The 12,983-nt window shown below is 53.4% G+C and overlaps 1 protein-coding gene across 25 annotated transcripts in view; it reads left to right on the top strand.

The window, feature by feature from the left end:
* The window catches only part of NFASC (neurofascin), a 71,278-nt gene that overhangs the window by 50,553 nt on the left and 7,742 nt on the right, over window positions 1-12,983 (top strand). For 11 of the 25 annotated variants that reach the window (XM_015650839.1, XM_015650859.1, XM_015650858.1 and 8 more), the window contains 4 exons: window positions 3,242-3,508; window positions 5,570-5,686; window positions 6,995-7,150; window positions 12,625-12,756. In XM_015650839.1, the coding sequence (XP_015506325.1) occupies window positions 3,242-3,508; window positions 5,570-5,686; window positions 6,995-7,150; window positions 12,625-12,756 (672 nt within the window). Of the gene's footprint in view, window positions 1-3,241; window positions 3,509-5,569; window positions 5,687-6,994; window positions 7,151-12,624; window positions 12,757-12,983 lie in introns of those variants that run through there. The other 14 variants (XM_033519904.1, XM_015650855.1, XM_015650854.1 and 11 more) reach the window with 3 other exon arrangements.

The raw sequence follows: 12,983 nt of genomic DNA, 5'->3' as shown, positions 1-12,983 counted from the left end.
ATCCCTTTTCTTCAGGGGATATCGGATCCCTGGGATCCCTGAAATTCCACTTGATCCCCACCATCCCTCATTAGGGGATGGATTTCACAGCCCAGCGAACACCCCCGATCTCCCCCACCCCAAATCTCCCAGCTGAGCTCTCCTCCCGCCCCCATTTCGGACTGACACCCAAACGAGGCCGCAGTTTCGCATCCCGGGGCGGTTCAGGATCAAATCCCATCCTCCCCTCTCCCTGGGAGCCGCATTCCCACCCTCCCCTCCCCGAGTTTTCCAGCTCACCCCATCCCACTCTTCACCTGGCCCTGCTCCTGCCAGGATGATTTCCATCCCCGCCATCCCCTCCTGGATCCCGCTCGGGAGCCAGCCCGAGTTATCCTGATGGGAAGTGACAGCTCCGCTCCCGGGGATCGCTCCCCCCAGAGCCGGGGAAGTGGGGCAGGGAGGACAAATCCCGCCTGGAATGGCTGGCAGCTCATCCCGCTGCTCCAGGAGGGGCAGGGAGGACAAATCCCTCCTGGAATGGCTGGCAGCTCATCCCGCTGCTCCGGGAGGGGCAGAAATCCCGGAGGATTTGGGTGCGTGAGGGATGCTCAGAGATCCCGCACCAGGAATAGCGAGGCTGGGATTTAGCCCGGATAATCTCTTCCCGTCTGAACTCTGCAAGAGAATAAAAGCCGAATTTCTGCCGCTCCTGGGAGGCGCTGGGAGAGCCCCGATGGAAGCTGGAAAGCCGTGCCAGGTTTTCCGCCGGCTCCCGCCTCCCCCAGAGTCACTTTGTGCCTTTTGAGGTCTCATTTTCCTCCGAGGGGAGCCTGGAATTCCCAGGGGAATGCCGAGCCCGCATTAGCGGCTCACTGCTCCCCGCCTCCGGCGCGGCTCCATCCCGTTAATGGGGACATTAACCCGGCGACACCAATCTCTTAACCCCAAAAAGCCGCCGGCAATCGGCGGGGATGGATGGGGACAAATCCCAGCGCAGGAAAAGCTTTTAGCGCCCTCGGGACCCCGAAAAGTCCTTGAGGAATAAACCCAGAAGGGCAAAACGTAAAAAAAAATCCCTTTTTTTGTTGTTGTTGGCTCCCCACTAAGACGCGAGGGCAAAGCCGAGCCTTTGGATGTGTCCCCTCCCTGTCACCTCCCCCTGCCCGGGCTGGACCCCCGGGCTGGGGCAGGGACGGGCTGCGGGTCGGGGTGCATGAGATCGGGATGTGTGGGGTCAGCGCGGACTGGACCGAGAGGGGTTTTGGGGTGATTGTGGCTGCCCCTGGGGCTGGGCTGGGTTTTTTGGGGTGATTGTGGCTGCTCTCAGTGGCTGGGCTGGGGTTTTTGGGGTGACTGTGCCTGCTCTCAGTGGCTGGGCTGGGGTTTTGGGGTGACTGTGCCTGCTCTCAGTGGCTGGGCTGGGTTTTTGGGGTGACTGTGCCTGCTCTCAGTGGCTGGGCTGGTGCTTTTCAGGAGCTGGGACCGCTCTGGGGGCACCTCTGGGTATGGATGAGGTTTTGGGGTAACTGTGGCTGCTCCTGGGGCACTTTTGAGGAGCCAGGAGTGCTCTGGGGGTATCCCTAAGGCTGGCCTGGAGTTTTGGGGTGACTGTGGCTGCTCTGGGGACACATCTGGGGCTGCGATTGGAGTTTTGGGGGAACTGTGGCTGCTCTTGGGGGCACTTTGAGGAGCTGGGAGTGCTCTTGGGGCACCCCTGGGGCTGGGCTGGAATTTTTGAGTACCTTGGGGTGCTCTGGATGCACCCCTGACCTGGGCTGGTGCTTTCAGTTGTGTTTCAACTCCAATTTTGGATCTCAGACAGACTGAGCGAGCTCCTGCCCCTCTCTGCCTTTGGATGCTGAGTTTCAGCACTTGGATCTCCTTGGGCATGGGCGGGGTGGGAAAGGAAAGCCTGGCTTGGTCCTAGGACTGGTTTTAAAGTGCTTCCCTAGAGCTGGTGTGGTTTGGGGACAATGTTTATAAAACCTGCCTTCCTTCGCCCATCAGAGGGATTTGGAATCCCGTGACCCGCAGGAATAATGGTGATAAATGTAATTTAACCTGAGCGTCCTGGGAGTCACCTTTGGTATTTGGAGCAGAATTCCGGCTGCGTTTTCTGCTGGAAGGTTCCAGCTCCAGCCAGCGCCCCCCTCCCTCCCCGTGGGACCCTCACCCCACTCGGGGTGCGTTAAAGGACACATTTCCCCCTTTCCTTGGAGCGCATTCCCGCTTTTCCTTGGCATCACAGCCCAAGTGAGACAATTCACAAACAAATCGTTCCCAGTTATCCTCCTGGACAGCTCCAGGTGCTCCAATCCCTCACTGAAATGGAAATGGAGAGGGAGGCGCTGCCCCAGCCCCATCCCTCCCTCCCCCGAGAGTTAAACCCCCTCAAAGCTGCTCCTTCTCCAGGCTGGAAAAAGCTGGGAAGTTGCAGGCTGAGCTGGCAGCTCCAAAACCGCTGGAGGTGTGGTCCAGGGGCAGCTGGATTAATGGAATTGCAGACAAATGGGATTAGCACTTTTTCCTCTAGCTGAATCCCATTTCCTGGGATGCGGTGGGACAATGGGATGAGGACAAACCTGCGCCTCCCCTCAGCTGCGTTTTTCCAGGCTCTCCGTGCTGGTTTATCCCAGAGGAGCGGTGGGCAGGGAGAAGGCAGAGGACAAGCAGCTCGTTGGGATTGGGATCGAACTGGGGGAGCAGGAGCAGCCCCAGCACCTCTCCCAGCCCCTGGGATGGGCTCAGGGGGACAGGGGTGGGAAAAGGGGCTCAGCCTGGCAAATTCCCAGTGGGATTTGTTCCTGTGCCTCTCTCAGCTCCTGGGATCAACCCAGGTCATCCCTGCATGGGGACAGGGACAGGAAAAAGGGGTTCAGCCGTGTGTTCACGATGGGATTTGCTCCTGCACCTCTCCCAACCCCTGGGATGGGCTCAGGGTGCCCTTGCATGGGGATAGGGGTGGGAAAAGGAGCTCAGCCCAGCATTCCCAGTGGGATTTGTTCCTGTGCCTCTCCCAGCTCCTGGGACCAATCCAGGCCATTCCTACACAGGGCCAGGAGCAGGAAAAGGGATGTTCCCAGTGGGATTTGCTCCAGTCCCTGGGATCAGCCCAGGCCATCCCTGCATGGGGCCGTGGGCAGGAAAAGGGGTCCAGCCGTGTATTCCCACAGGATTTGCTCCGTGCCGTGCTGCTCCGGGGCTGGCAGTGCCCGGGGGACGCCACCTCAGGTACAAAGCTGGTGTTTCCCTCTCCCAGAGGCAACTGGGCCACCTCCAACCGCAGTGGAGGAAACCAGTCCTGAAACCAGTCCTGAAACCAGTCCTGAAACCAGTCCTACAATCAGCCCTACAACCAGCCCTACAACCAGTCCTACAACCAGTCCTACAACCACCCCAACCACCACCGACACCACAACCACCACCACCACCACCACAACCACCGTCAGCACCGCCGCCAGCACCGCCGCCAGCACCAGCGCCGCTGCCGAGAGGGCTCCGGCAGCCACCACCAGGCACGAGTTGGGTACTGACCTTTCCTTTTCCTCTAACCCCTCTCTAACCCTACTGGGACCCTTCCCCATCTCGATTCTTTGGGATATCATGGGAAATCGGAGCTGTCCCACGCTCCAGGATGGGAATCTGGGTGTACAAGTGGGAATCTGGAGGGTTCTGTGCCACCGGGGAGTAACCCAGCCCTGCTGGGGGTGTGGTGATGCCGGATGCGGTTTGGGAAGAGATGGAAAACCGGACAAATTCCCCTCAAAGTGTTCTCTGGTGTTTAGAGCTGTTAAAAACGGGCTCTGGTGCTCCTGCAGGAGATGTCAGCTCGGATTTAGCACCTCAGCTGTTAGCAGGGAGACCTGTCAGGATTTATCCGCTCCTCGCGTTTATCCTGCTGCTCCCTGCGCTGCCGGAGCCCCCGGGAATGCTGGGGAAGGGTGGGAGCTCCAGCACGATCCCTGGGCCTTCCCCAGGTCAGGAGAAACTTCTCGTACCATCAAGAGAATCAAACTCGGCTCTGGCAGGGAAATCTTCCCTCCTGGATGTGCTTGAGGGATAAATCTGGAAGGATTTATCCGGGTTTGAAACACCAGGATAACGGAATTTATGGCTTATAAATAATTAGGATTGTTCAAAATTAAATAGAGAAAAAAGGGAATGAAATCAGGATTAAAAACTTGGGTAGGGCTTGGAGCAGCCTGGGATAGTGGAAAATGTGGATTTGGGTGGGGAATGAGATGAGTTTTTGGGTCCTTTCCTGCTCAAACCAGTCTGGGATGATTCCATGCCTGAGTTCAAAGCCATTTCTCTATATTTTTGCATAAAATCAATTGAAAATGCTTTAAAGCCACCAAAACTTTCTGCAGGGCCATCTGCCCCACCCAACACCCCAGGGCTGGTGACGAACAGTCATTAATCCATGGAAAAATGTTAATTAGAAATAGGGAATTAAGCGTGAGGCACAGGGCAGGGAAAGGGAATGAGGAACCTCCGGTGTCCCCACCCAGCCCAGGCTGGGATTTAAGGGATTTCAGTGCACCCCACAGCACCAGGTCCTTGCAGTGCCCTAAAAACCCCAAAACTGGCTTTTTCCAAGGGATTGTGACAGTCAGTCCCAGATTTTGTGGCATCAAAACACTGAAACTCCTCAAGGAAAAATGATAATAAAACCCCAAGGTGTCACTTCCCTGCTGTCCCTTAAAACCCCACTAAAGGGCGGGATTGGCTCCCACTTGTGTAGGAACGGGATTCATCCCAAGACACGTCGAGATCCCTTAACTTCAGCCTCACACACCAGTGACCCCATTGTCCCACCGGGGCCACAGCGAAGTGACAATTCCCCGCCACTCCCGGCACTGGATCCGTGCTCATCCATGCAGGAATTCCAGGATAAGGTTTCCCCGCTGGCCCAGATCCTCAGGGATGTGCCCCGGAAGAATTCCTGGATGAGCCGAGTGCCGTTGGATTGAAACACCGCCAAAATTCCCAAAATGTGTTGGGAATCTTGGAAAGAACCGATCCAGCCTCAGGCTGAGACCAAAGTGTTCGCTCCAGGTTTTTGTAATGATTTTGTAAGGTGTTTGTGAGGATTTTGTGGGGTTTTTGTGAGGATTTTGTGAAGATTTTGTAAAGTTTTAGGAAGTTTTTTAAGGCTTCTTTAAGTTTTTTGTCAGGAATTTGTAAGGGTTTTGTGAGGCTTTTGTAAGGTTTTTTTTTTAAGGTTTTTATGAAGTTTTTAGGTTCCTTCTGTATGTTTATGAGGTTTTACAATGTTTTTGTAAGGTCTTTTTTAAGGACTTTGTAAGGATTTGTGAGGATTTTGTAAGGATTTTGAGATACGTTTGTAAGGTGTTTGTAAGGTTTTGATGAGGTTTTCATGATAGTCATGTGCTTTTACGAGGTCTTATAAGGTTTTTTTAAGGGTTTTTTAATGTTTTGGCAGGTTTTTTTGAGGTTTTCTAAGATTTTTGTGAAGTTTTTTAGGTTTTCTGCCTGGGATTTTTTTGAGATTTCCGCCAGCTTTGAGCTCTGAGCCGGGCCTAACCCCACTAAGCACTAACTCGTGTTCTAACCTGTCCCCCAGCCGCCAATGGATCGTCCATATGGGACATCAGAGCCATGGCAAACAGTAACTGGGCAAACATCACCTGGAGCCACAATTTCTCGGCAGGAACTGACTTTGTGGTTAAGTATATCACCAGTAAGCATCAGATCGCGTGGGGACTCTACGGGGTGGCGCTGCCCTTAGAGATCCTGCCAGCTCCCGCCCTTTCCTTGGATTTAATTCCATGGTTCCAGCTGGAAAAACGGGAGGGGAAAACATGGTGGTTGTGGTTGATTTGAGGTGGTTCTCGAGGGGTTCCCTCTCCGTGCGCCGACGGCCGTGGGGTTTGGCGACCTTTGGGAATGTTGAGCTGTGGGCGACGGAAAGAGGTAGAAAACAGAGAGGAAAAATGAAATTGATGGGAATTGGAAGATGGGATTCCTGAACCTGGAGTTGGCAGAATCCTCTAAGATCCCAAACCTCCTCCTCGGTGTTTCTTAGCGTTGTACGGCTCCGTCCTGGGCTGGAAGCAGAGCAGGGATCTCTGGGTTTGGTGCCGGTTTAGGGAGAGGTTGTTGTGTTGTTGGTTGGTTTGGGGTTTCTGGAGAGGCAGTGCCGGCTGCTGCTCGTCCCTGAGTTTATTTCCCAGCCCTCGTGTCCGTTGCTGTGCTGGTCTGGAATCCCAGAAATTGTAATTCCCCACAGGAAACCTCTCCTGGCCATTCCAACTTCCCTCAGGAGATGACCTTGAATTGTCTTTGAAACGATTCCCTGCTCAAAACCAGTGCCTGGTCTCCAAAATTCCCTTATTTCAGGATATACATGAGCTAGCTGGGCCCTAAATCCCAAATATCCCAGCTCCCAACCTTCCCCTATTTTTTCCCAGTCACTGGGAAGCACAAGGAACAAGCCCAGGTGCTGAATCCATGCAGCAGCATCAATCCCTTGGGATTCCCTCTCCAGCATCTGCCTGACGGAGGAAATCTTGGAGATTTCAGCCCTTCCTGGGCATCCGTGGTTGTTCACCCCCTTTTTGGTGGCATTTGAAGGAACAAAACCTCAAAGCCACAATTCTCAGTGGGTAACGACCCCAGCACCTCCTTGCCCCAGGGTAGCAGCCCAAAACCAGCAGCTCCTTGGCTTGGTACCAATCCCAAACCCACAATCCTTGGGTTGGTACCAACCCCAAATCAGCAGCTCCTTGTCCCCAGAGTAACGACCCCAAATCAGCAGCTCCTTGGTTCAGGAGAAGATTCCAAATCAGCAGCTCCTTGTCCCTAGAGTAGTGACACCAAACCAGCAGCTCCTTGGCTCAGAGCCAACCCCAAACCAGCAGCTCCCTGCCCCAGGAGCCGCGTCATTCCCGGCCAGCCCACAGGGCCAGCCCCACGCCGGGGCCGTGGTGTCCCCGGTGTCCCCGCAGGGTGTCCGGGTGGGGTTTGATGTGCGGTTTCTGTTCCCCAGGTAACAAGACAGAGAAATCAATCCCCGTTAAGGCTCAGGGCCCGTCCTCGGTGCAGCTGGCGGATCTGACGCCGGGGATGATGTACAAGCTGTGGGTGTTCCCCATATGGTCCCACCCCAGCGAGCACTCGTACATTACCTTTACCACCAGCTCAGGTGAGACAGGCGTCGGCCGCGTGTCCCCAGAGTGTCCCTGGCGTGTCCCCAGAGTGTCCCCAGCATGGCCCTGGCATGGCCCAACCATCTCCACAGTGCTTTGGCCATGGCTGCATGGAAACCCCTCATCCCACCGCCCTCCACTCCCAGCGTTTCCCAACCCAGGCATTGCACGGAGGAGGAGAATCCCAGGAAGGGATGGGGATCCCTCGTGATGAGGATCCCTGGTGATGGGGATCCTTTGGAATAGGGAAGCCTTGGGATGAGGATCCCTGGTGATGAGGATCCCTTTGGATGGGGATCCCTTGTGATGGGGATCCCTGGTGATGGGGATCCCTTGGAATGGGGAAGCCTTGGGATGGGGATCCCTGGTGATGAGGACCCCTTTGGATGGGGATCCCTCGGGATGGGGATCCCTCGGGATGGGGATCCCTTGGAATGGGGATCCCTCGGGATGGGGATCCCTTGGGATGGGGATCCCTTGGAATGGGGATCCCTTGGGATGGGGATCCCTGGTGATGAGGATCCCTCGGGATGGGGATCCCTTGGGATGGGGATCCCTTTGGATGGGGATCCCTCGTGATGAGGATCCCTGGTGATGGGGATCCCTTGGGATGAGGATCCCTTGGAATGAAGGAAAGGGAGGAGAATGCGTTTGTGTTGTCACAGCTCTGCTTGCGGCCCCTCGGTGAGCGATGGGACTTCGGGGGACAACGAGATGTCACAGGCGGGATGCAGGATTGGGAGTGGGAATGTGGTGTTGGCACAAGTGTATCCTTAGGGATTTCTGTACTCCCGGGATGTTTCCTCTGGCATTTTGTGTGGAATTTTCCAGGCTTTATATCCGTGTGGTTTCCACATCTTCCCCGTTGTGGATTCCCCCATTTCCGGCTCCAGACGCTCCCTCCTTTTCCCACAGGAGCTTTATACATTTATAAAACTCCACCTTTCCCTCCTGATGATTCCCAGTAAATCCAAACAGCCCTAAATCCCTTCCTATCCACCTGGGGCTTTTCCATAGGGATCTGTGCACAGCTTCTGTCAATTCCACTCTGCTGGAATTCCACGGAGCAGGAAATACTGGAGCAGCCTCCCTGACCATGCCGTGGGCAGAGGTGGGGATTTCCAAGGAATTAGAATGGTTTTGCTCAGTTCCAGCTGTGGGATGGGAAGCTCTAGCAGTTTCCAGGCTCTGCCGGGAATGGGAAAAGGAGAACGGGAATCCCAGGGTGAGGCAGCTGTGGGAATTGGGGAGCAGAGCTCCCCACACCCCCCGTGTGCATCTGAAATTGTCAGAAAATCTGGAATATCACCAGGTAATTCCATGGCAGGGAGAGATGGCGGCTGTTCCATGGAATTAACATTGGAAAAACCTCTGCCATCATCGAGTCCCGCTGTTCCCTGGCACTGCCAAGGCCACCGTGTCCCCAGGTGCCACATCCAGGTGGTTCTGGAGTGTCCAACCCCGTTCACTGACAAACCCCCAGCTCGGGCTGCCCTTGGCTCCATCCCCAGACTGCTCCAGGGTTGAGCGAATCCATGGCACAGCAGCCCCTGGAATATTCTGATCCCACTGGAGGTGATTTTGGGCCCAGAGCCCTCCCAGCACAGCTCCAGTGTTGGGTTAAATCCCCAGTTCTGTTTGTTTCTGGATCTTTCCCTGAGGCCGAAATCTCCGTCAGCTCCCACCCCACCATGGGAGTTATCCCTATGGATAACGATTTTACCCCTCTGAATAACGATTTTACCCCTCTGAATAACCACTTTATCCCTCTGGAAAACCATTCCCAACCTGGACCCGCCTCTTTTCCTTCCTCCCCTGCTCTCCCCCCACTTCGGGATCCGTGGGGTGATGGAGGGGACAGCAAGGAGCCGGGAATCATTAAAAAAAAAACCAACAAACCAAGGAAAAAAAGCACAATATCCTTGGCTTATCCCTGCTGGGAAGACTCTGCATATATTTTCCATAATTGAGAGGTTCCTACTGATATTTTCATGGAGAATAAGGCATGGAGCCACCTTTATCCCCGGGATTGAGGCTGGTGCTGACCTGAGCCCTGTGGGATGCACGGAGCTGTTGCCTTCCCTGCAGGAATAAATGCTCCACATCCATTTCTCTCCTGGCTGGATGCTGCTGACACAAGTGCCAGCCCCCCGCTGACAATCCTATGGCATCGGGAATGCTTTGGATAAAAAGGAACCAGGCAGTTTTGGGGGGCTTGGGGTTGTTTTTTGGGTTTTTTTTATGTATCTTGTAAATCGTTGTTCTAAAGGTTTCTTCAGGCTGGGGGCAGATAAATAAGAAATATTCCCCTGCAGGAGGCCAAGTTCTGATTTTGCTCCTGATTAACTGGCAGCTCATTAAGCTGACAAAATTCCTCCCAGGAGCAAAGGGCACTTGGAAATGACAAAAATAGCAGAGTAGAAGGAGGGCTGCTATATTTTAAATAAATAAATGGGTTTCTCAACTTGTCCAAACACTGGGAATAGTGTCCAGGAAAAGGAATGGAAATGAGGAAGGGTTTGGAGAATCCTGAGGGAGTTTGGGAAGGGTTTGGAGAATCCTGAGGGAGCTGGGAAGGGTTTGGAGAATCCTGAGGGAGCTCAGAAGGGTTTGGAGAATCCTGAGGGAGCTCAGAAGGGTTTGGAGAATCCTGAGGGAGCTGGGAAGGCTCAGCCTGGAGAAAAGGAGGCTCAGGGGAATTCCTGGCTCTGCACAAGTCCCTGCCAGGAGGGGACAGCCGGGGGGGATTTGGGATGTTATCCCAGGGACAGGAGGAGAAGGAACGGCCTCAGGCTGGGCCAGGGGAGACTCAGCTTGGACAGCAGCAGGAATTTCCTCATGGAAAGGGCGGCCAGGCCTTGGAAGTGCCCAGGGAGGTTTGGAGTCCCCGTCCCTGGAGGTGGCAGCTGGAGGTGGCACTCAGGGCTCAGGGTGGGCATCGGGCACAGCTCGGACTTGCTGACCCCAGAGGGATTTTCCAGCCTCAACAATCCTGGGATCCTAGGAATAGGATCACACCAGGCTGGAGCTCAAAGGGATTTTTCACACTCTTTGCAAAAAGAGTTTTTTACAAAAACTTGGTGGAGCTGAGCTCTGCTCCTGCCATGCCAGCGATGACTCTTAAGTAATGAATTTTCTGCCACGAAATTATCATTAATTATTTTTTAAAAAAGCTCTGCAGCTGCAATTCTAATCAGGACCTGTCAGATCCCGCAGCTGCTTCCCCGTTTTCCCTTGAGGTTGGTCTCACCTTAAAGCAAATCACAAAATCCCCTGGCCCAGGCACGAGCTTCAAACCTTCCCTCCTGACACTCACTCCTTTACTCCAAATCCACCTTTGCAGGGACTTTGATTTGGTCCTCGAGTGTTGCTTTTTTTGGGAAGGGTGGATTTATCCCCCCTCTTTTGGGAAGGATGGGAATCTTCCCCTTACCCACAGGCAGTGCCCCCATCCTCCTGTGAGATCTCCTGGGGACTCGGTGTTTAAAATCCTCCCTCCTTTCCAAACCCAGCTCCAACCCCCATCCCGCCTCTCAGGCTTCTCTGGAATTTCATATTTTCAGGATCCCCTCGTTTCTCCCTGGAAAAATCCCATCCCATCGCTGTTCATGGAATTTTTCCATCTCCAGGCTTTCCTTCCCCTTCCCTTCCTGAGCACTGGGATAATTGAATCCATTCCTCCGTCATCATCGCATTCTCTCCATCTAAAAGCGCATCCTCAAGAACTCCGGAGCCCAGCCTGGGATAAAGGAAATGTGGGATTTGGCAGCGTTGGAGCCAAAGGAAGCATCAGGAAGCTCCTTCCCCTCTCTTTTCTGCCCAAAATCCACAAAACATTCCAGGTCCAGCATCTCTTCTTGACCAAAGATTCTCCTCCGTGCCATTCTCTTTGGAATCCAGATTTCCTTCTCACGGTTGGCCTGCAATTCCCTGGATTTCATCCTGAGGAAAGCCTTTCTCTTGGCCTCAATTCCAATGGAATAAGCACAGTTTGATCCCTGAAGTTTTGGGGGTTAGGAATTTTTGCCAATCCAACCCTTTTTTTTCCATTTGCTGCCTCTCTTCCAAGATCCTTTCTCCCCAAACACATTGAGGGAGGGCTGTTCCCTGCCTTCTTCATCCATCTTTTTTCCCACCGGATTTTCAGGATGCTCACGGCTCTCTCCTGCCCGTCCCCAGTCCCAATCTCATCCCAATCACCCTTGTTCTCCCACATTCCCACTGGGAATGCCTCAGTTTTCCCTCAGCTTGGATAAATCCAGCCCCCACGCTGTGATGAAGGTTATTTTCTCCTCTGCCTCACTGAATTCCAGGGACAGGCTGGAAAAGGCAGCCTTGGAGCTATTTTTAGGCCATGGATTTGTCTGTCTGACCGTGCGAACCGGGAGTCAGGGAAGGCGTTGGAAGCAGGAATTTACTCCAGGAGAAAACACTTGGAGCTATCAAAGCTCTCTACACTCCAGTTCATCCCAGTTTGCCCCAGTTCATCCCAGTTCATCCCAGTTCATCCCAGTTCATCCCAGTTCATCCCAGTTCAAGGCTGCCCATGAACCCTCAGGGCTCGGCGATTCCCTGATCCACTGGTGCTGCCCGAATTCCCTGGACACCGGGGTTGGACCCGTGTCATTCCTGTTGTCATTCCCTGTGTCATTCCAAGATGTTCCCACTCCTTCCCAGGTCCTGGGGGCTTCCACCAGCCCTGAGACCCTTGGTGGCCACCAAAGGCAGCAGGATCTGGGTGGTGGTGGAAGAAGAGCCACCACTGTTACCTCTGCAGGGACACCAGTTCATCCCAGTTCATCCCAGTTCATCCCAGTTCAAGGCTTCCAATGAGCCCTCAGAACTCAGCAATTCCTTGCTCCCAAAATCCCTGGACAGCAGGACTTGGGAATGTTTCTCTTGGATCTCCCCACACCCAGAGCAGCTTTCGGATGCAGAAAATTCCATCAAATTCCTTCCCCAGCTTCCCGTGCCTTTATTTGCAATTCCCTTTTCCCAGATTTTCCTTTCTGTCGGGCCCCTTCGCTGTTTGCTCCTGATAAAACTGATTTGGTTTTCCACTAGAAAAGGAAAAACACAAAAATACAAACAAAAAAAACCCAAACCAAAACAAACAAACAAAAACAAACAAAAAAAAAAAAACGAAGAAGAAACCACCAAAACCCCACCAAAAAACCACCAAGAAACACCCAAAAAACACCAAAAAATTACCAAAAAAAAAACATGGAAAAAAACCACCAAAAAACACTAAAACCACCAAGAAAACACCAAAAAACTCCACAAAAAATCCAAAGAAACACCAAGAAAATGCAAAAGAAACACCCAAAATACCCACAAATCCCCAAGCTACAACTTCAACCACTCACCCAAACAAAAGAAAATTCCCAAACCAGCTTCCTGAATTCCTCTTCCTCCGTTCTCTCCATGGTTTGCTCTGTTCTTCAGGAATATTTTCCCCGTTTTTCCGCAGCCTACACCAAGAACCAGGTGGACATCGCCACGCAGGGCTGGTTCATAGGCCTCATGTGCGCCATCGCCCTCCTCGTGCTCATCCTGCTCATCGTCTGCTTCATCAAGAGGAGCCGTGGTGGGAAATATCCAGGTGAGAACGGGAATGGGCATTCCTGAAATTTCCACAGGGATTCTCGGGGGTCATCCAGTGGTGGGGAATGCCCCGCTGAGAGGTGGGAATGGGCGTTCCCTAAATTTAAGCGGGATTCTTGGGGTTAACGCGGTGGTGGGGAATATCCAGGTGAGAGTGGGAATGGCCATTCCCAAGGGTTAAACAGGTCCAGGATGATCCACTGGTGAGAAATATCCAGGTGAGAG

This window comes from Parus major, chromosome 26, assembly GCF_001522545.3.
Source record: "Parus major isolate Abel chromosome 26, Parus_major1.1, whole genome shotgun sequence".
Classification (NCBI taxonomy): Eukaryota; Metazoa; Chordata; class Aves; order Passeriformes; family Paridae; genus Parus; species Parus major.
Note: the sequence above shows the minus strand (reverse complement) of the source record. Positions and strands in the feature narration are given on the sequence as shown.